The sequence below is a fragment of the Salvia splendens genome, chromosome 15 (genome assembly GCF_004379255.2).
Source record: "Salvia splendens isolate huo1 chromosome 15, SspV2, whole genome shotgun sequence".
Lineage (NCBI taxonomy): Eukaryota > Viridiplantae > Streptophyta > Magnoliopsida > Lamiales > Lamiaceae > Salvia > Salvia splendens.
In genome coordinates, this window is record NC_056046.1 from 19372626 (window position 1) to 19395374 (window position 22749).

The 22749-nt window shown below is 38.5% G+C and overlaps 2 protein-coding genes and 1 pseudogene across 4 annotated transcripts; 2 read left to right on the plus strand and 1 right to left on the minus strand.

Moving 5' to 3' along the window:
- Positions 1–31: 31 nt before the first annotated feature.
- On the minus strand, positions 32–10530 carry LOC121767496 (S-adenosylmethionine carrier 1, chloroplastic/mitochondrial-like). Its single transcript, XM_042163777.1, has 13 exons — positions 10472–10530; positions 10259–10332; positions 9845–9952; positions 9478–9560; positions 9041–9117; positions 8540–8630; positions 8329–8382; positions 8071–8166; positions 7717–7806; positions 7559–7610; positions 609–670; positions 454–534; positions 32–301 (listed from the first exon to the last, which is right to left on the minus strand). The coding sequence occupies exons 2-13, from the start codon at positions 10311–10313 to the stop codon at positions 176–178; spliced, it is 975 nt and encodes a 324-aa protein (XP_042019711.1). The 5' UTR covers positions 10314–10332; positions 10472–10530; the 3' UTR covers positions 32–175.
- Positions 10531–11254: 724 nt separating this feature from the next.
- LOC121767973 lies at positions 11255–13144 on the plus strand (annotated as a pseudogene).
- Positions 13145–14165: 1021 nt separating this feature from the next.
- LOC121767258 (tRNA(His) guanylyltransferase 2-like) lies at positions 14166–18574 on the plus strand. Of its 3 annotated transcripts, none has more exons than XM_042163491.1 (14): positions 14166–14343; positions 15184–15410; positions 15480–15611; positions 15687–15731; positions 15903–16072; positions 16235–16320; positions 16420–16530; positions 16734–16993; positions 17075–17206; positions 17284–17328; positions 17410–17579; positions 17740–17825; positions 18018–18131; positions 18218–18574. In XM_042163491.1, exons 2-14 carry the CDS (start codon positions 15307–15309, stop codon positions 18395–18397), a joined length of 1635 nt encoding a protein of 544 aa, XP_042019425.1. In that variant the 5' UTR covers positions 14166–14343; positions 15184–15306; the 3' UTR covers positions 18398–18574. The 3 variants fall into 3 exon arrangements, with proteins under 3 accessions (XP_042019425.1, XP_042019424.1, XP_042019426.1); XM_042163490.1 differs by having other exon boundaries at positions 15209–15410; XM_042163492.1 differs by lacking the exon at positions 14166–14343 and having other exon boundaries at positions 15271–15410; positions 15980–16072.
- The last annotated feature ends 4175 nt before the right edge of the window (positions 18575–22749 follow it).

Consider the following 22749-nt stretch of genomic DNA (forward strand, 5'->3'; position numbering starts at 1 on the left):
ACATATATCTCACGTTTTACTAACATGAAAATGTAATAAAGCGTCTTGGGATTGATAGTGCCGTGTATTTTTGGAACAAACTCTTCCAACGCGTGGTGTTTCTATGCTGTTTATTGTTTCTCCAAAAAAAAGGCCTAACAAAAATCATTCTGTAACAATAAATAAAATGTCTGAGCTACTCTAATTTTGAACGCTTCTGATTCTCCGGTCGTTTCTGTTCGAGGAATCGCTTCGTCCCTTCAAGAACTCCGAAAAAGATGGAGCCACCGATGCCTATCCACATCACTCTCGGCCCGATTCCCTGTTATGCAAAACACCAATCAAAACATGTTTATAAGGCAAAGAAATCGATCATGGTCATGTTGTGTGCGTGTAAGGAATTCCAAGGCAAAGAAATGCATGGGATTTCTGATTTCCATTCTAGAGGAGAACGAGGGGTGTATAAGGTAATACCTTGAGTAGCGCAGAAGGGCCTTCGTCTCGGACGATAGTCTGTACACAGTCAAAGATGCCTTTATACTGGTTCGCTGATCCCTGTGTGCAAAGATAGGTTAAAATTGAGCAGGAAAAACATCAAATACACGGATTCAAAGGACGCATAGTTATACCTGAACCATCAACCTAGTCTTAATCACATCCAGAGGAGTGGTTATGGCTCCCGTCAGAGCACCTGAGATGATACAGAAGACAGTACATACTGGAGCTCAAATTGAGAAATGTTGCATTCGTTAATTGCATTTTGCCACTCATTTTTCGTTCTTTTGGTTCACTCTTTAGCCAATGCGACGAGTGATAGTGCAACACTGAATTATGTCCTGTCTCATGTTCTCAACTAGAAGAACTGTAACTTGTGCAAACTAGTGTGTTTCAAATACATTCTGTGTTTGGTATTCTCTTTCTTCAGTTGCTTGTTGATTAGTAAATGATTAACATGCTCAATCCCGATGATAACAATCGCCCTTGGAAGGTCTACACACATGGACCACGACAGGTGGCGAATTATAATCAGTAGCCAAATCAGCAAGAATTAAGGAGATCATGGTAATTGCTGGAATTGAGGATTCGTTGTGAAGAAGAATGAAGATATCATGGTCAAGATTTGCTGATTGAGGATTGCAGAGATATTGGCTAATTACAATTATTATTTCCCTTTAATAGCTCTCATCATTATCAATTACTATTATATTATAATAATGATATGATTGATTGCTTAGCTTATTTAGACTCTTTTGTAAACTCCTATAAAAAGGAGAGCCTTGGAGATTAGGAGAATCATCCAGAGAGATCATTGTTAGGCGGTGAGAACCGTGGCCTCAAGGAGGAGTTCTTCCATCTCTTTTCCCCTTTCAATAAAACGAGAGTTTTTTCTATTAGTTCCTTGATTCCAATATTTACTGAATTTCCTTAAAGCTCTGTTTTGCCTTTCACTCCATAACAAATTGGTGCGGTGAACGATGGTTGAAACACGTTCCTCGGGATCACGCGCAGATGACACACTCGTGCGTGTCGATGGTTTGGAGAAGGCAATGGCGGAACTTACTACTCATGTCCGCTCTTTGGATACCACTCTGGACGAAAGAATTCGTCGTTGTATTGAACCAGTTCTCCGTGAGCTTCGCGGAACTCCAATTGAGGAGCCTATATCAGAGGCTCATCCACACAAGTCGGGGGAAAATGCCTTGGATGAAGATGCTTCCAGCCCAACTCCCACAACTGCAGTTCCACCATCAATGGCCTTACCTTCATTTGATGGAACTTATGCTCTTGGTTGGCTTGCGAGGGCTGGCCAATACTTCATGGTCAATAAAACACCAGATGCTGCTCGTATGGATCTAGCACTCATTGCGTTATCAGGTCCTGCCCTTCCCTGGATTCAAATTGTCAAACGACGCTACCCTTCGCTCTCATGGAGTCGGTATGCACGTGAACTCATTATCCGTTTCGGTGATTATAACACCCATGATGGATATGAAGCTCTAGCAGCAACAAAACATGATGGCTCCCTCACGGACTACATATCTCTGAGTCACGTTTGGCTCAATTGCCCGATCTCACAGATCCTCAATACATGGGGATTTTTCTGGCAGGTCTTAAGCCTTCAATCCGCATGTACTTACAAGACCCCTCTATCTACTCAGATGCTGTCCAAATGGCTAAACGATATGAGAATATTTCTCTGTCTTTGGCTCCTACTACTAAGCACGTTTCTGGTAGTTCTTCCACCAGTCGCTATTTCTCGCAACAATCTACTAATCATGGGAAACAAGCTCCACAGATTACAGCCCCATCAGCAGCCTCGGTGGGACCTCGACCGCCCAACCGTTTCGGAAGTATGTCCACAGAAGAATATCGGAAACATCTTGCTGCAGGCACATGTTTTAAATGCGGCTTGAAGTATAGCCCTACACACTGTTGCCCACCAAAAACTCTAAAGGTCATTGTTGAGGACGACGATTCCACAGATGAAGACGAAGAAACAGGGCAGGACGAGCACACTAATTCTGATCTTGCGACATTCCATCATCTACAACTATCCGAACTGTCATCACATGGCTTGGACAGCTACCAAACGATGAAGTTCTCAGGGACGATTGGGGCATCGAGCATCAAAATCATGGTGGATAGTGGAGCTAGCCATTGTTTTATTGCCGATCACATGGCCACTTCGCTTGGCCTAGAAATTACTCCCACAACCACATTCTCTGTTCGTTTAGGCGATGGGTCCAAAGTGCGCAGCGGCGGAATTTGTCAGAATGTCAAACTAGGCTTAGCATCAGAGGAGTTCATCTTATCTTGTTATGTTTTTCCCTTGCGAGGAGTGGATCTGATCTTGGGCATCTCTTGGTTAGCATCGTTCAGTGTTGTTAATTTGGCGCCCGGGTCGCCCAGGTCGAGACCATGACCGCCCCAACATGGGTGGGTTGATCGAGATGCATGGGTCGCGCTGGGTCGGTTGGGTCGGCGGGGTCAAGCGTTTCGGGTGGGTCGAGCGTTTCGGCTACGGCTACAGTGTTTTTGCGTTTTTTTTACAGAGATTGAATGAAGGAAGATGATGGAGAGGAGAGAGGAGAGAGGAGTATAATTATGAGCCTTGGGAATAGAGTACATCATTTGTCACTATTCATTTGTTTAGTGGGATTAGGAAAATATAAAAAATTGACATAGTTTAGCTCACTTTTTTAGGCAGCAATAAAAATACTATTTTACCAAATTTTTGATTAGTTAAATTAAATCCAATATATTTACATGGATATATTGTAAATCCAATGTTTGGAGTATAATTTAATGGTGGAAAATGAGTATATTATTTTAGGAATAAATTAATATTGTTCTTCTACTATATAAACGTTTCGAGATTCAAATTGTACTATTTGAAGTTTTATTATTTTATTTTTATAATAATCTATTGTATTAATCAAATTATTTATTAATTTTTCTGTAATTATTCGTCTCATATTTTATATAGGTTTGTCTACTAATACATATTCATTTATTTTTTACTAATTTTTAAAATAGATTTCACATTCCACTCCTATTTTATTATAAGTTAATACTACATACAAAATGACGCACATTTCATAACTTTTTTCTTTTGACATTTTCAGACAATGGTTTCAATTATTTATTTTATGATATACTTATGACTTATGAATTGTTTTGATATTTTGATAATTTTTATTTTCCACTTTATCTCTATTCACATGAATTGCGTCTACATTTATATTATTTGATATATTATAAACATTAGAGTAATATATTTATTTGATTTAATATTAAAAGGCAAAAAAATTAGCCTAGATTAGTGGGTCTCTCGACCCAGTCGACTCGTCGACCCGCGACCCGAATTTTCACCTTATCGACCCGGTGCGACCCTCGACCCTAACAACACTGGCATCGTTGGGAGAGGTCAAGGCAAATTGGCGGGAGCTAACGATGGAATTCAAACTATCAGGACGTTTAGTACAGCTGCAAGGCGATCCTACTCTCACTCGGAGGGCATGCACATCCTCTGAACTCCGTTCAGTCAGCGAGATCGATGATTCTTGGCTGTTATGGTCACTCGAAGGGACCCAGGCCTTGCCAGCATTCGGCTTGAATGACACCCTCCCATCTTCAGTCCGACGCCAACTACGAGATCTTCTTGAGGCATTTCCGGCTATCTCTACAGCAGCCACCTCGCTGCCACCCCATCGCACGACGGATCATCGCATCACACTACAACCGGGATCAGAGCCGGTGTCGGTCAGACCCTATCGTTATAACCACACACAAAAGGAAGAAATGGAGAAGTTGGTCTCAGAGATGCTGGCCGCAGGGATTATACAACCGAGTACAGGCCCATATTCAAGTCCAGTACTCTTAGTCCGGAAGAAAGACGGGTCCTGGCGATTTTGTGTTGATTATCGCGAACTTAATAAAAGGACTGTGCCTGACAAGTATCCCATTCCGGTGATCCAAGAGTTACTGGATGAATTACACGGTTCACAGTGGTTCAGTAAACTCGATCTTCGTGCCGGCTATCATCAGATACGTGTGGCTCCATCAGATGTAGCTAAGACGGCCTTCCGTACCCATTCGGGCCACTATGAATTCCTCGTTATGCCGTTCGGATTGACGAACGCACCAGCCACATTTCAGAGCCTCATGAACGATATTTTTCGACCTTTTCTTCGAAAATTTGTTCTAGTCTTTTTTGACGATATCCTCGTCTACAGCCGTACGTGGGAAGAACATATTGGTCATCTCCATCAAGTCTTTCAGCTGCTGTACGATCATGCCCTGATACTTAATCCAAAGAAATGCATTTTGGGCCGTCAACATGTAGAATATCTGGGGCATGTTGTGTCATTCGAGGGAGTACGTATGGATCCTATGAAGATAGCCGCTGTCATGCGCTGGCCGACCCCATCAACAGTGCGCGGCATAAGAGGATTCCTTGGCTTAACCGGCTATTATCGCCGTTTCATTCGTGACTATGGTAAAATTACTGCACCCTCACATCCTTGTTAAAGAAACCCGATGGCAAGAAGTTTCAGTGGACGAAGGAGGCAGATGAAGCTTTTCAAAATCTCAAGCTTGCTCTCACCACAGCCCCCTTGCTCAGAATGCCAGGTTTTCAAAAGATTTCATCGTGGAATGTGATGCCTCGGGGCGTGGTTTTGGCGCTGTTCTGATGCAAGAGAACCAACCCGTTGCCTACTTCAGCAAGACAATCTCTCCACAATTTCTCTCCAAATCTGCCTATGAGAAAGAATTGATGGCCCTCGTGCTTGCTATCCAACATTGGAGACCATATCTCCTAGGTCGCCGTTTCATCGTGCGAACAGACCAACGAAGCCTCCGCCACTTGCTCACACAATCGTTGACCACCCCAGCGCAGCAATATTGGGCTGCTAAGCTTCTCGGCTATGACTTTACAATAGTCTACAAGAAGGGGATTTTGAATCGTACGGCGGATGCTCTGTCACGTAAGGAGGAGGAACTGTCATATGCGGCCCTCTCTACCCCAGTTTGGCTCGACTGGTCTGATGTACAATGTACCTTAGCAGATGACTCCACTCTCTCAGCCATAAGAGCAGCCTTGATGCAGGGTAAGCAATCGGCCAAACATTACTCTCTGTCACACGATTTACTGTTTTATAAAGGGCGTCTTGTCATACCACCCAACTCTGAATGGATCCCGAAACTGATTGCTGAATTCCACATGACTCCGAGCGGTGGCCATGTTGGGGCTTATCGCACCTATCGCCGACTTGCTGCTAATGTGTATTGGCCGGGTATGGTCAAGCATGTTACCAAATTCGTTGCGGCTTGTGCAATCTACCAAAAGAACAAGTATGACACACGCGCCCCTGCTGGCCTGCTTACACCATTGCCGATCCCTTCAAGGATTTGGGATGACATCAGCATGGATTTTATAACGGGGCTGCCCAGGGCTGGACGTGTGGATTGCGTGCTGGACATTGTGGATAGGTTCTCAAAATATGCCCATTTCTTGGGTCTCCGTCATCCCTTTACAGCTCGTCAAGTTGCTGATCTCTTCACTAGAGAAATTGTGCGGCTGCGGGCTGCCCACTTCTATTGTATCAGATCGAGATCCGATTTTTCTCAGTTCATTTTGGCAAGAATTATTCCGATTCTCTGGCACTTCACTCCGGATGAGTTCCGCCTATCACCCCGAAACTGATGGACAAACTGAAGTCCTCAACCGTTGTCTGGAGACATACTTACGCTGTTTCTCTTCAGAGCGGCCTAAACAATGGAGCAAATGGCTTGCGTGGGCTGAATATTGCTACAATTCTAGCTTTCAAGCGGCTGCTCATACTACTCCCTTCGAAGTGGTGTATGGTTGTCCTCCCCCCACTATTCAAAGCTTTCTGCCAGGAGAGGTAAGAGTTAATGCTGTCGCAGAAGATCTGCGTGCCCGTGATGAGTCATTAGCTCACCTACGTTTTCATCTTGAGAGAGCACAGCAGAAAATGCTACGTTCAGCAAATAGACATCGCCGCCACGAAGAATTCGATGTTGGAGATCTGGTCTATCTCAAGTTCCGGCCATATCGCCAATCGACGTTGTTTCGCTCAAAGAATCGTAAGCTTGCTCCACGCTACTTCGGTCCCTTTAGTGTGGTGGCGAGAGTGGGAGCTGTGGCATACCAGTTGCAACTACCTCTTGAGTCTCGTATTCACCCAGTCTTCCATGTCTCCCTTCTTAAGAAAGCTATTGGGGCGACTGTTGCTGAACCATCTCTCCCTGAGGATCTCTTGTGTGTGGATCCACCTTATTTACCAGAGCTGATCCTGGATCGTCGTTCAGTTATGAGGGACAGTGTCTTAGTGGCTCAAGTGTTAGTGAAATGGGTCGGATTATCAACAGATGAGGCAACATGGGTGGATGAAGAGGATATGCGATGCCAATTTCCGTTCTTCAGCCTTGTGGACAAGGCTGTTTCCACCGGGAAGGCAATTGATAGCGATCGCCCTTGGAAGGTCTACACACGTGGACCACGACAGGTGGCGAATTATAATCAGTAGCCAAATCAGCAAGAATTAAGGAGATCATGGTAATTGCTGGAATTGAGGATACGTTGTGAAGAAGAATGAAGATATCATGGTCAAGATTTGCTGATTGAGGATAGCAGAGATATTGGCTAATTACAATTATTATTTCCCTTTAATAGCTCTCATCATTATGAATTACTATTATATTATAATAATGATATGATTGATTGCTTAGCTTATTTAGACTCTTTTGTAAACTCCTATAAAAAGGAGAACCTTGGAGATTAGGAGAATCATCCAGAGAGATCATTGTTAGGCGGTGAGAACCGTGGCCTCAAGGAGGAGTTCTTCCATCTCTTTTCCCCTTTCAATAAAACGAGAGTCTTTTCTATTAGTTCCTTGATTCCGATATTTACTGAATTTCCTTAAAGCTCTGTTTTGCCTTTCACTCCATAACACCCGACGCAAAGGGAAATAATAAGACTAGAAATTTGAATGCTACGGCAGAAGAGTGAAGATAATGTAAATTCATGGTAAGTTCGTGGAAGCCAACTTACCAGCAAATGCACCGATTACAGCATTTTCTGCATCTTTCAGATCTCTCTTAGCCTGGTCGGATATATAAATAGAAAATGCAAAACAGCATTAGTCATACTGAAAAGAAGTCTTTGCGTAAAAGTATCAACTAAACAGCTTTAAGAGAGGGAATCATTACCGCTAACTTATAACCTAGTCGAAGTTGTTCATAGATGCAGAACTGAATAGCATCGAATGGCAAATCTCTTAGTAGAAACGATCCATATCCCTATGATAGAGATAATTAGTTAGTTTCAAATGCCACGCTAAGATCATACCAGAGCAGTAACACAGAAAGTAATTTGCATCAGTGATGTTTGTAGTTGTCAATGAGAAAGCAGCAGTTCATCTCCTCATAATGCAATAGAGGTAACACCAGCAATTACATAGGAGAAGAAACAGAGATGGAATGAAGGGAACGTATACCCCATAGTTTAAGACAAACGGGATGAGTTGATTCACAGAAAATATCAAACATGTTAAAATGTCATACCGCATAGAGTCCTTTAAAGCCTTCTTTGGCAACAATCATCCGAACAGCATTAGGGGCAGAATTAAATTGGCCCGTCTGCATTCGCTGCTTAACAACCTGAAGCATCAAGATTAAGCATGACAACAGCAATAACATTAAATATACAAGGGCAATAAAACAGGATGATTAAGTAAAAGTCCACAAATACTTTCTTAAAAGAAGAAAGAAAAGGGATACAAATAATAGAAAAGATAATTTTTTCTTTTGTTAAACATTTACCTCGGTGGGGACACGAATGAAAGAAGCAGCCATGCCTCCAATGGCACCAGCAGTCTATAAAAAGAAGTGACTCGCATTAAGATATTGATATGTAACGTGTGTTTTGGGTTGAGTGTTTTGGAATGTTAGACAAAGGAAACTAACATGCAATCACATACCTATTAGCTATGCTAATGCATATTAAGTAATACGCAAATATGGTGCAGCTTACCAGATGAGCAACAGCACTGAGGTTCTCTGGAAAGGTCCTCAAAAGTTTTTGCTTGGCAGGCTCATAAACACCAACAAACACAGCAGATGCACTGTCCAAAAAATCTTTGAATCATTCCACAACTTGCAGATATTTAGCATATACTCCCTCCGTCCGAAGATAAGTGAGCAAAAACTTTTCGGCTCGGGATTTAAGGAAATGGGGTTTTTGTTAGTAAAGTGGAAAGTGAATAAAGTAAGAGAGTTAATAAAGTAGAGAGAAAAAGTAAGAGAGAGAATACCAAAAAGGAAATGACTCACTTATCTTGGGACGTCCCAAAAAGGAATGTGAGTCGCTTATCTTGGGACAGAGAGAGTATGTTTTTGATACTTTCCAGAATGTGGATGTAGCTTACTAATAAATAGCATAAATTATGATGTGTGAACTCAGCAAACTTATTCCTCTATTGCACAACTTAACCTTCTCTAATTATTATACTAATACATTTAGACAAGTCCTTACGGTAACACTCCAGCAAGATTTCCAGCAAGGCCAGAATATAACCCTTTGAGAATTATTTGACCTCCACCCCGTGCAGCCTGAAAAGGAATTAAACTACTTAGACAAATAAAAGGTAGTACTATATAAGAAACTTTTTCAGAAGCACGTACCAAGTATATTTAACGAAATCCTCGTTAACTTGGTCTACCCATTTTAGTTAGCATAAGGGACATGTTGTGAGTCATAATGATGTTGAAAAATGATTATAATAAAAATAAGAAACAAACAGCTGCAGTTGCCATGCAAGCTCTTAAATAATTTTATTAGTACTATGCATTAACAAACAGGTTTAGCAAGCTATGAAATAAGAATGGTTTACAATACTCTAGCAGGTTTAGCAAACGGGAACAATGGCCGCTAATACTTCGTTTACGAAAATAGTGCCAATGAGAGATGACCTGCAATCGTGTCTTTATTGTATCAATAGGATATAAAGCTGTTTCAACTACAACACCAGCTGTCCCACCAGCTATAACACCCTCTGCAAAAAGTATATAGAAAGTTAATAGAGTAACTTAGAGAGAATCCGAATGTAATACGTTCCAGATCCCCATGATGTGAATGGCAAGAATACTAATATGCAACATGTGTTAGCCATGAACCAAGGATCCCATCGAATAGGAAATGGACGAATATAAGCAGCGAGTAGCAATAATTAAAGCGCGAGGTCCTCCAAAAGAAGAAGCTACACATTCACACAACTGGTTGTTCTATTGGCAATCCCGGATGCATATTGAGAAGTTCAGAATTAGATTCCAACCCTACCAAATAGTAGTCGCAAAAAGTCAAACGGATTTTCTTCTCGCGCTTTAACTGATGCGAAGAACTTTTTAGGTTCCAACTGAAGGTTTTGCATTTTCTTGTTAGATAACTCTGCAAAGCAAAATTAGCAATTCAAATAGGAATCCAGAAGAATGCCAAATTAAAACATTAAAATGCAAAATTAAGCAGTTTCCAAAAATTAAACAAATTTTCGACACAAAACACCTCTACAATCCTAAAAACCATTTACCTACCTTGCTAGTTCACTAATAACACCGATTACAAAAGGATAAATACAATTCAACACCAAACAGATAAAAAAATTCACAAACTCAGTTCGATTTCGCAAATGCTGGCCGAAATCGAACATGTGTTGAGCAGATTAGTCGGTTTCAGCAAAGGATAGATGCAGATTACCTGAAGATAACGCAGAAGAGCTGTTTGCATCAACAGCTAATGTTAACGGAGCCATCAGCACCTAAAACTCGATGCTTATAAAAAGCAAACATCACAAAAAATCAAAACATAAAATCACTCTACTGATAAAAGCTTGAGAGGAGCATTCTGTCATTAGACATAACTGCCATCAAATACATTCAGAGAGAGAAAGAGAGAGAGAGAGAGGCGCACCTGTATGGTAAGGGGTGAGGAGACTGTGAAGAAGAAAAGGGGATAACAGTTTAAATAAGTCTGCATTTATGAATTTATTATCACTATAAATGTTTGATTCATTATTATTATATTTTTTACTATTATTTTTTTATTATTAATAATTTATTATTATTATTGTTGTTGTTGTTGTTGTAGTACTCCTCTTGTCCCATTCGAATAAAAGCGTTTGCTTTTCGACACGAAATTTTATGTAGTATTGTTTTATAAGTTAACGAAAAGAGAATAAAGTACATAAAGATGAAAGAGTAGAGAGATATTGTTTCCATTCTAGAAAATGATATATTTTTAAAGTGACGTTTCATTTTTAATAGAACAGAGGGAGTATATACTTTCGTTTAGAATTTTAATCTTGCTATTATAATTTTGCAGTTATATTGAAGTTGTTTATTTTTAGAGATTTTGGTCAATGGAAAACTGGTAGACTAGTATAGTGATACTGAAAGGTAGCATTTAAAATTTAAGAAAAAAAATAAGAATAGAGTAGATTAGGCATTGCTATGGCTAAATAACGATTTTTTTTATTTGATGACCACAAATATCGATTTTCACTCATTTTGATCCACCTCCTAAAATCTAGGATTAACATTCATTTCCATTCCTCATCACTCACCACACGATTAACATTCATTTCCATTCCTCATCACTCACCACACAATTTGCTACAATACATTGACATTTAACTATTAATAATCTCAAGTCAATCCTAGTATAAATCACACACCTATATGCTCGCAACGAGTTTGATCGATTGAAAAAAATAAAGGATTTTGTGTGCTTCCCTCCTCACATGATATCAATTGTATTGTCTCGGTCGATCGAGCTTCTACGATGAAACGGGCATGGGTGGTGTTCGTGGTCGTGGTAGTGGGGCATATGATGGGTGTGGCGGAGGGTCTGGGCGTTATCTGGGGAAATCAGGCGGCCCAAAACCTACACCCTAGAAATATTGTACAAATGCTAAAGGATAACAATATTACTAAGGTTAAATTATTTGATTCTGATGCTTGGGTTGTGAAACATTTTGGTGGAACAGGAATTGAAGTGATGCTTGGTATTCCCAACCTGCATTTAGCCTCTTTAGCTGATAGATATAAGCATGCTCCGGAATGGGTGAAGGCCAATCTCACTAGGCATCTCCATGAGGGTGGTGTTGATATCAAGTAAGTAGCTAGGAGAAATCATAACTTTTGGTTGATTTCTGCTTCATCTCATAACTTATAAAAATAGCTAATTAAATCACTACTTTTGTACATTTTTTAATTGTCCCATACAAATAAAATTTTGATGAAATATGTTTGTGATTTTTATACTTTCGTCATTATATCTCCACCATTACATAATAATAATCATCTAAAATCGACTATCATAATATGAAATAATGCTAAATTTATCCAAACGTTAACCAAAAATCATGATTTAATGCGCTAATTTTATAAGTTGTGATTTAAATGACAATTTTCTTATATTAATTAAAATTAAATTATTTGCAGGTACGTGGCAGTCGGAAACGAGCCATTTTTGAAAGCCTACAACAGGTCCAACTTGCAGACAACTTATCCCGCGCTTTGGAACATCCAAAAGGCGATAAACGAAGCTGGCTCGGTGACAAAATCAAGGCAACAATCCCCCAAAATGCCGATGTTTACGACTCTGGAAGCAAAGGCCCGTCGACGGGTGACTTCCGGCCCGACATCAGAGCCACGATGAAGCAGATTGTGCAGTTCCTTCGTGACAACAACGCTCCTTTCGTCGTCAACATTTACCCTTTCCTCAGCTTATCTCTCAACCCTGATTTTCCGATTGAATTCGCCTTCTTCAGTGGCGGTGCGAAGCCCGTGCAAGATGGCCAGATCACATACGACAACATGTTGGATGCGAACCTCGACACCCTGGTGTGGTCATTGCGGAGAGCTAACAGTGGAAATGTCCCCATCATCGTCGGGGAGATCGGATGGCCCACTGACGGTGACAAATACGCCACGGTGGATTTGGCAAAGAAATTCTACGACGGATTTTTTACGAAAATTTCAAAAAGCAAAGGGACGCCACTTTACAAAGACGAGATAGAGTATTACCTTTTTGGGTTGACGGATGAGAACATGAAGAGCATTGCGCCTGGCGATTTCGAACGCCATTGGGGCGTTTTCAGGTACGACGGGCAACCTAAGTTCCCAACAGGAAAAGGGATGGCCGTTGGGGCGAAGAACGTCAAGTACTTGGAAAAGAAATGGTGCGTCTATGCGAACAACAGCGAAGAAACCTCCGAGCAGCTCTCGGCCAGCATGGAGTACGCCTGCACCCACGGCGATTGCACAGCGCTCAAATACGGGGGGCCTTGTAGTAAATTGGATAACTCAACAAAAGTTTCGTACGCTTACAACATGTTGTTTCAAATGATGTATCAAGATGTGGAATCATGCGATTTTGGCGGACTTGCTAAGATCGTGACAGTGAATGCTTCCGTTGGAAATTGCCTCTTCCCCATCGCGTTGGATACGGATTGGGCATGGAGACCGGGACAGGCGCGACCTCCACTTTTATGCTCGCCTTCTTCGTGTCGTTGTTCTTGTTGTTGGACTTGTGATTACAAGAAGGATTGTGTTGTGATATTCAAATGATCTTGATTGCTAACTAAAAGTATATTTTGCAGCAACATATGCTCTCTTTCTCTTACATTATATCTATAACTTAAGATAAAGACACAATATCACAACACCGCTGCTTACAGGGTAAACTTTAGATTGTTCGGATTTTGCTTTTTATATTTGTTTGCATTGTGTATTTATATGTTGAAAATGGAAGATTGAAGTATTTAGGGGTCTCTTTAAACAAAATAAAAATGAATTACTACTTTAACATCAACTATAAAAGATAGATGGATTCATGCAACTCAAGACAGGGGCCATTGCTAAACTGGAGTTGTTTTAATACGCTCAACCATACTTTTTCTCTTCTCAATTAAATTTTCAACTCTCTTTTTTCTCTCCATTTAATATACTTACACTCACCTTTTTACTATCCAATTAAACATATTAACCAACAACTCCTAAAATCTCATGCCGACTAAAAAATATGTCGTCTTAGCCGGGACGGAGGGAGGGAGTAGTAAAAATTATGTACATAATATAATATACTAAGTACTAAATAAATATATGCTATAGTTTACTTTAAAAAATGTTTTTATATTTTTTATTTATTATCTATTTATACACACATTATATTCTTATATGGATTGAAACTAAAAAGTAATACTCCATAATATTAAATTTGAATTCGTAAAATGTTAAAGAATGTATGCCGAGTAAAATGGAAAAATTAGTGAAGAAGAACTTGAAAGGTAATTAATGATTTTCTCAGACATATTGTAATATTTTATCAAGTTCACGAACTCAGAGCATCTACAATAGTAGACTAGCCGGCGCTCGGCCAGCCGAGGGGAAGAAAAAAAAATTCCCTAGAGCTAGGGCGTTGATGAGCGCAGCTAGCCGATTGCTGACCGGCTATTGCATGGCGAGTGATTGACTAACCGATTTTTTTTTAAAATTAATTTATTATATTTGAACTTTCTCCGTATTTTATCAAATTTAACTTCGCATTTGTCATTTATATTTATTGGACTTCTGAAAACAGAAAACCTAATCTACAAGAATAACTCAATTACATTTTTAATGATAAAAAACCTAACTAAAGCGCTGTTACTATTCATCTCCATCTCCATCTCCATCTCCATCTCCATCTCCATCCCCCATTTCGGTCTTCTCCCTCTCATTCTGCTTCTCTATCTTCTTCCTCTAAAAAGTTCTGCAGACGACAAGTTTTCCATAAATAAGGTACACATCTTTCTCAATTCGAAAATACACAAACAAAATGAATTTAATTTCTGAAATTCAAAAAGTAATTTAAGTTCAGTGAATACTACATACACAATTATACTCTCGGCCTTGTATATCTGATCCAGCTATTAGTCGGAATTTGGGGTTGTGCGTGGTTAAATTTGCCAATGACCGTGAAAATGTGCGTTCGTCTTTTTTTTTTAATGATTTTGGGCCAAATAAAAGTAGAAAAACAAATGAATCTGACACGTGCATTGTGGATTATAAGAATACATAAAAACTTATCAACCTGTTGTCATCATTGATAAGCTGAACCACAGGAATGATTGTCTGTGAAATTTTAGTTGAATTTGATTTATTTTGTTCAGTTAGTTTTATGAAAACAAATGCCTAATTGCACTGCATATACCAAAACTAAAACAAACTTATATCTTTACTCTCAAAGTTAAATGCTTTATGAGTGATTGAGATATCCATTTTAATCCTCAGATACAAATAGGAAAGTTTTCAATCTAATTCTGTTTTAATCTTCAATGAGCTTGAATCACAGCCAGCTGTCTGATTCATCCAACAATACCGACTCCGATTGGAGTCAGTCCCAGCTTTGTGAGGTCTAAAATCTGAAATATATTGAATGCTTGATTTTCTTGTTCTGCAATATCGCAACAGGGTGATTACTGGAAGATGTTTCATTGGATTGTGTTGTGAGATGGAAAGACCTTTTATTTTTCTTTGTAGATTTATTTTCTGAATGAACCAGTTACATCAACTTGTGAATTTTCGGGGGCTATGTTTAAGTTTTGTAGCATCTATAAGAATTTCAAAACTTTTGTTCAGGACTAAACCTATCCTTCACCTGTAGATGATGAATTGAGCACACATGCAATATCGAATCCTGGTTCTGATATATATCCACTGGTTTCGGAGTGACTGCAAGATTAAAGTGTGCAAGTTGACGAAATGGCAAATAGCAAGTACGAATATGTGAAGTCATTTGAGGTGGATGATGAAATCATGCTGCCCAACACCATCATTGTCCGTGTTCATGCCCGTGATTTCTGCAGGTTAGTTTTGAAGCATAGTTTGTAGACAAGTGTTAACAGTTCTTTAAGATAATAAGTCATATCATGTAGGTTTTCTGAAGTGCATGAATTTGAGAAACCAAATGATAAGAAAGCATTAGAGTTAATGAATGAGTGTGCCAATGCTGTTTTGGAGCAGTTTCCAGATGTTATATTCTCATATGGTTACAGTGATGAGTACAGGTGAGTAACAACATATCTTACAAAAAATCTATTTCCATTGTTTGGTCTATGATACTTTTATATGGCCGTTTGCAGTTTCATATTCAAAAAGGAAACCAAGTTCTACCAGCGACGTGGCAGGTGAATTCAAAAGAATTTTTACTTCTAAAAAAATGGGATCATTATCTCTAAATAAAAGATGTGTCATTTACTCTGGCAGGCAGCAATATTCCATGTTTGTTGTGTTATTACAGAAAAGTCTGTATAAATTCATGTCTTTGATGTCAAGCTGACTAAAAGTATACTTTGCAGCAAGATACTCTCTCTTATTGTGTCTTTCTTTTCATCCACTTATGTTACTAAGTGGAGGGCTATTTTCCCTCAGAAAGATTTGAAATGTGCCCCTTCATTTCGGGCTCGAGTTATTTGCTGTGCATCTATGGAGGTTCTTCAAGCATATCTGTTATGGCGACAATATGAATGTAAGTTAATTTTGTTTGTTACATTGGTGCAAATCTAAGTGATAAATTTCTAGTTCTTATCAGGCAAATGGCATCTGTTTATGTTGTAGTGCTGTCATTGAACTATATACAATGCTCGGGTCTTGCTATGTAGAAAATTGAAATTTATTATCCTTTTGGCAGGTCACACAAATAATCAGTATAATACTTGTCTTTGGCATCTGATTAAAAGTGGAAAAAGTAAAGAGGAAGCACAAGCCACATTGAGGGTAAACTTGAGATTGTTTGAATTTTGCTATTTTTCTATTTGTTTGTATTGTGTATTATCTGTTGAAAATGGTACATTGAAGTAGAAATGCAATTTTCAGGGGTCTCTTAAACAAGACAAAAATGAATTGCTTTACCAGTGTTTTAACATCAACTACAAGAAAGATATTCCAGAGGTGTTTCGCCAAGGTACATGCACTCTCAAGACAGAGGTAGTTGCTAATTCATTTTCTTATCTCCCCCTTCCTCGTTTCCATAGATCTATGCTGAACTGAAGCTGCTATGATACCTAATATTACAGCTCTGTGCTTGTTGATTTTCAAATGAGCAAGAATGGCTCGATTTTTGTGTTTAACTAGAATATGCATGATTAATACAACTTACATTGGTTAAACTCTCTCTTTGTTGTGACTAGGTTGAAGATATTGTGAAGTACAAAGATGATGGCTTCCCTGTCAAAAGAACTAGGAGGAAAGTCTTAAGAGTTCACTCAGAAAATATTGCATCAAAAAGATTTTGGAAGGAAAAATTGTGTCTCTCGAAAGAAGAGGTGGACCAATTTTGTGAAGATTTGAACAAAACTAGACCTGAGTATGTCAAATCTTTCCAATACGAGAGCAGATTGATGTTGTCAACCTGGATCGTTGTTCGCATTGATGGCTGTCATTTCCACAGGTAACTACTTACTTCAAGTGGAGTTCCAAATTGGGTCAGAAAATAGCACTCAGTGGCTCTACTTTGTTGGGATTATGGTAGGTTTTCCGACATTCATGAATTTGAGAAGCCAAATGATGCACAAGCTCTCAATCTAATGAATGCATGTGCTGTTGCTGTACTGGAAGAGTTTAGGGATGTCGTTTTTGCTTACGGTGTTAGTGATGAGTACAGGTCATTCATCAGTTTCTTCATCATTGTTTTTTAACAATGTGTGTATGTGTTTGACAAGTTATTTGGAACTTTCTCAGCTTTGTTTTGAAGAAAGACTCCCAGCTGTATCAAAGATGTGCCAGGTATCTCTTCTATTACGATCTTGTTGCCTCTGTTCAGATTTATCCTCTCCGTAGTTTAAAATACCTTCACTTCTGGTGCAGTGAGATAGTTTCTTCTGTTGTATCTTTCTTTTCTTCAACGTACACGATGAGATGGAATGAGTTTTTCCCGCAAAAAGAGATGAAACGCCTACCATACTTTGATGGCCGTGCTGTTTGCTACCCATCCAGTGAGATCGTTAAGGATTATCTAGCATGGAGACAAGTTGATTGTAAGCTTAGTTTATCAATCCCTCAATCCTATTTCTGCTTTGACTTCAGTAATTAAATGGAAGCTCCATTACGAATACATGTATAAAGTATCATAATGCCGTCTATGTATACAAAAAAGAAAAAAAGATCTACAGTATAATCATTACTCCTTATTTGCAGGTCACATCAACAATCAGTACAATACTTGCTTCTGGTTGCTCGTGAAATCCGGAAAGAGCAAGAGCGATGCACAAAGTGATTTGAAGGTAGTCAGTCCTCTGGATTCTTTAATCACTATATAGTTTAAAACGACCTTGTGATTGATGAATGATGATGATCCCATGGATTATTCAATGCTGTTTGAGGTTTCGACCATGTCCATTCTATGCTTCTCTATGAACCTTTTCTTAGTTTAGAGATTGGTTCATATCCTCTTTTTTCTTATTTCTAATTTGCAGGGGACTCAAACTCCGGAGAAAAATGAAATTCTTGATAGACTAACCGGAATTCTCAACTATTACGACACATTACCACCTATGTTCTGCCTGGGATCGTCTGTTTTCTGGGACAAAGTGAAGACTCTCTCTGCTTCAGAAACTTCATTTGATTACTAATTATCTGTAGCATCAAGGCTAACTTGGAGCCTGTGTTTATGTAGGAGACGAAGATGGTGGACAACGAAGAAGGTGCTACTGGCAAGTCGCGCAAGATAGTTGTCGTAGGGCATTGCAACATAATCGAGACAGGCTTCTGGGAAGCGCACCCTCAGATACTAGACGAGAAGGTGGATCGTTTTAAATCGGTTCAGAATGCCAATGGTAAGAATGATCTGCCATGAAATTTGAATGATTAGAGTTGATTCATTTCGGATTTCGTAGAAATCAATTAGAACACATGTTTATTTTTGGCACACCATAATTTAATCTATTATCAAACTTGATGGAAGTTTGATTCACATTGTAGTTGCGGCTGATGTTGATATTAATTATTTTTTGCCTCGTTATCAATTTTATTAGTGAGTAGTTTAATTTTCTAGTTAACATACTTCATTAAATGTTGGAAAAAAACATTAGAAAATAGATATTTAACAGAAGAAAATCCATTAGTATGAATTATGATTTTTGTCTCTTGATTTTTAAAATAAAAACTACTAATATGGACGACATGATAATTACTTGCCATTGGGGAAATTGAAAATGTTCCAATTTCCAAATGTCGAAATTGTACACACAACAAATTAAAGTTTTTTGGAGATATACTAAATTAAAGACTGTAGTTTGGGCCTAATCGGAGTATTGTTGTTTGGCCTTCTCTATTATACGGAGTATTTGCCAAGGGTAAATATTCAAAAAATATACTATAATCATATATATTCATAGCTACTGGTGTTTAGATTATAAGTTGGAAGACTGGGAAATAAGATACAAAATGAAAGCAACGTCAAATAAAATTGAATCATTGTCACGGTAACAAGCAATCAATTTTTGTATATGACGTCACATAAAAAACTTTAAAAATTGATAATCACAAGTAAAAGTACATTTTTTAAGGTGCTACAAACAAAATTATACTATAACAGTTGTGTATTTTTTACCACATTCAAAATTTATGTACTCCATTTTTTAATCGTGGACATCCCAATCACTACGTTTGCCGAAAAATTTAATCGTGGTAAAAATCTGAATTGACCAAAAGTTGGTGTATTTTCTAACCAAATTTAAAGTTCGTGATAACAACCTGATTAAAAGTAAGTGTATTTTTTAGCTATTTACCCAATTTTCAATTGATGTGTGAAAAGAAGTGTAGTCTACCTTACTCTAATTAGAACTAGGTTCTGAAATTTCAAACTCAACATATGAGAAAACAATTTAACAATTATAATACATGACCTTTTGATTTATTATGATTTTATCAGGATGCTGTGTGAAGAGAAATGTAGTCTACCTTCCAAGAGTAATTGTCAATTGATAAAATAAAAAGAATGTACACATGATTCTGTTTATTTTAACTCATACTCTGCTTGGACATGATATAGTAGGAATGGTACTCTATGAGGGTGTTCGGTTGGCAAGATTAAATCTCATGATTAAATATGTATCATGTTTGGTTCATAAAATTGAACTCTTCAACTTAATCCTAGATGAATAGTCACATGATAATTAGTCATAGCCTCCCCCCTCCAACTAAAATAATCTCACAACTTAATCCCAGATGGATAGTCTCATGATATTAGTCATGGCAACCGAACGCCACCTGTGTGAAACAATTAACTAGGCATGCACAAGGGTCACGAACCGCCGGTTCCGGTTTATGAACCGGCGGTTCACGGTTCAAGAAACGCTTGAACCTGAACCGGCCCGCCTACCTCCCGGCGGTTCCGGTTCCGGTTCAAAAAACCGCCGGTTCACCAGGCGGTTCAAAACCGCCGGTTTTTTTACTGAACCGCCGGTTCCGGTTCTTGAACCGGCGGTTCAACCAAAATTTAAAAAAAAATATTTTTTATTTATAAAAATTGATTTTTATATTTAAAATCAATTTTTACAAACAAATGAATACAATAAATTCGTAATAGCCCATATATATTTGATGGGCTTGCGAATTTAAGAAACCATTCTTGGTTGTTTCTCTTTTATAGAGACATCCTTGAATGTTTTATGTTCCACTTTCGATGTGGGACAAACTCATTCTTGGTTGTTTCTCTTTTATAGAGACATCCTTGAATGTTTTATGTTCCACTTTCGATGTGGGACAAACTCATTCTTGGTTGTTTCACTTTTATAGAGACATCCTTGAATGTTTTATGTTCCACTTTCGATGTGGGACAAACTCATTCTTGGTTGTTTCTCTTTTATAGAAACATCCTTGAATGTTTTATGTTCCACTTTCGATGTGGGACAAAATCATTCTTGGTTGTTTCTTTTTTATAGAGACATTATTGAATGTTTTATGTTCCACTTTCGATGTGGTACAAAATCATTCTTGGATGTTTCTCTTTTATAGAGACTTCTTTGAATGTTTTATGTTTCTCTTTTACGAATTTCTTGTATTCATTTGTTTGTAAAAATTGATTTTAAATATAAAAATCAATTTTTATAAATAATTTTTTTAAAAAATTCGGTTGAACCAGCGGTTCAAACCGCCGAACCGCCGGTTTTGAACCGCCGGTTCACGGTTCACAATTCGCCGACCCTGAACCGGCCCGTGTTAACCGGCAACCCTCCGGACGGTTCAAACCGCCGGTTCCGGTTCATGAACCGGCGGTTAACCGCCGGGCCGGTTCGGTTTGTGCATGTCTACAATTAACTAGTCATTCAAAGCAATAAGCCATGGGAAAGAAACAACTCAACCAACCAACCATAACTCTTGCTTCAAAAAGATTGCAGTACAACTTGAGTAATTCTTTGCTCTACCTATTTTTTTAGGGTGAGCATACCTAGTACTAGTAAAATAATACATATAAAGGGAATTAATAATGTCCCTCTACACCATCAATCTTTCCTCACATCAACAAATTAATCCTAAACAAGTTTGAGTACTATGTGAAAAAGCTCCTACTAAAGCTTGGTCCATCTCCTGCAGATAGACGACCAGACCACAATCTGGGCGACGGCACTCGCAAAGACAGCCATATAAGAAATTCTATATGGGTGACATGACATCCCTTATGCTCCATTTCGAACCAAAGCTTAAGAGCATCTGAACTGCACAATCCATCTACTAGAAGTGTATTGGTGTAATGATATTCAGTTACACTTCCTGTTCTATCATTATAGAAAAACACAAGACAGCCTGATCAGCATTTCCCCTCTTTGCACCAACCATCGATTAACAAGCTTTTATGTAACTACCGATGAGACAGGTTTCATACCAAAAGAACATCCTCAGCTTCGTTTATCTTTTTAGCCTTACAAAAGCCCCTTAATGGCAGTGTGTTATGGGAGGGACAATAACCTCCTCCACAAATTTAGTTCATTGACATTATAAAAACCATCAATAAATGCAGAATACACAATCATATGCTTCATGTCAGTAAGGAAGCTATATGCTTCATCTACCTTCCATGTTCTCATAGCTTCTTAACAAGGAGCTTGTATTTTTTTATCATGCCCACGAGCATGAACCATAATTCAAGTAGAGAGGTCCTCCAAAAGAATAAGCTACACATTCACACTGATTCTACTGGTTGTTCTATTGGCAGCCTCTGATGCATATATTCTAAATTGAGAAGATCAGAATTAGATTCCAACCGTACCAAATTGTAGTCGCAAAAGTCAAATGGCTTCTCTTCTCGCGCATTAACTGATGCAAGAACCTTTCAGGTTCCAACTAAAGGTTTTGTATTTTCTTCTTAGATAACTCTGAAAAGCAAAGATTTACAATTCAAATAGGAATCCAGAGAATACTAAATTAAAACAGTGTTAAACAAAGTTTCAGTTATAGTTTATTGCCAATGTTATTTGGAAAGTGCAATCGGAAAGCATCCATCATATAATTTACATTTTCATCACAGAACTCATCTACGATCATCACTGCATGAGGCAATCCCAAAAATCATTTCTGCACCTTGTTGCTTCACTAATATCACCAATTACAAATAGATAATTACAAAACGACAACAAACAAATTATTAATTCACAAACTCAGTTGGAAGGCATCCATCATATAATTTAAATTGTCATCACAAAACACCTCTACAATCGTTGCTGCATGAAACAATCCTAAAAATCAATTCTCTACCTTGTTACTTCACTAATAACATCCATTACAAAAGGTTAGTAGTATAAAGCATCAACAAACACATGAAAAATTCAAAAACTCGGTTCGATTTCAAACCACACGTTCTAGCAAATGACGGCATAAAAAGAACATGTGGTGAGCAGAATACTTGGTTTCAGCAAATAATAGATGAAATTGATGCAAATTACCTAATGATAATGCAGCAGAGCTCTTTGCATCAACAGCTAATGTAAACGGAGCGGACGCAGCCATCAACACCTAAAACTCGATGCTTATAAAAAGCAAACATCACTAGTAACTCAACTTTCTTCCAAATATAAAGCACTTTGTAACACCCCAAAATTGGACTTTAGATGGAATTTACTGTCCCAATTAGAAAATCAGGGAGTTGGGATTAAGCAGTAAATAATTCAACATTAAAAATAGTAATAATTGCAAAGGATGAATAATACA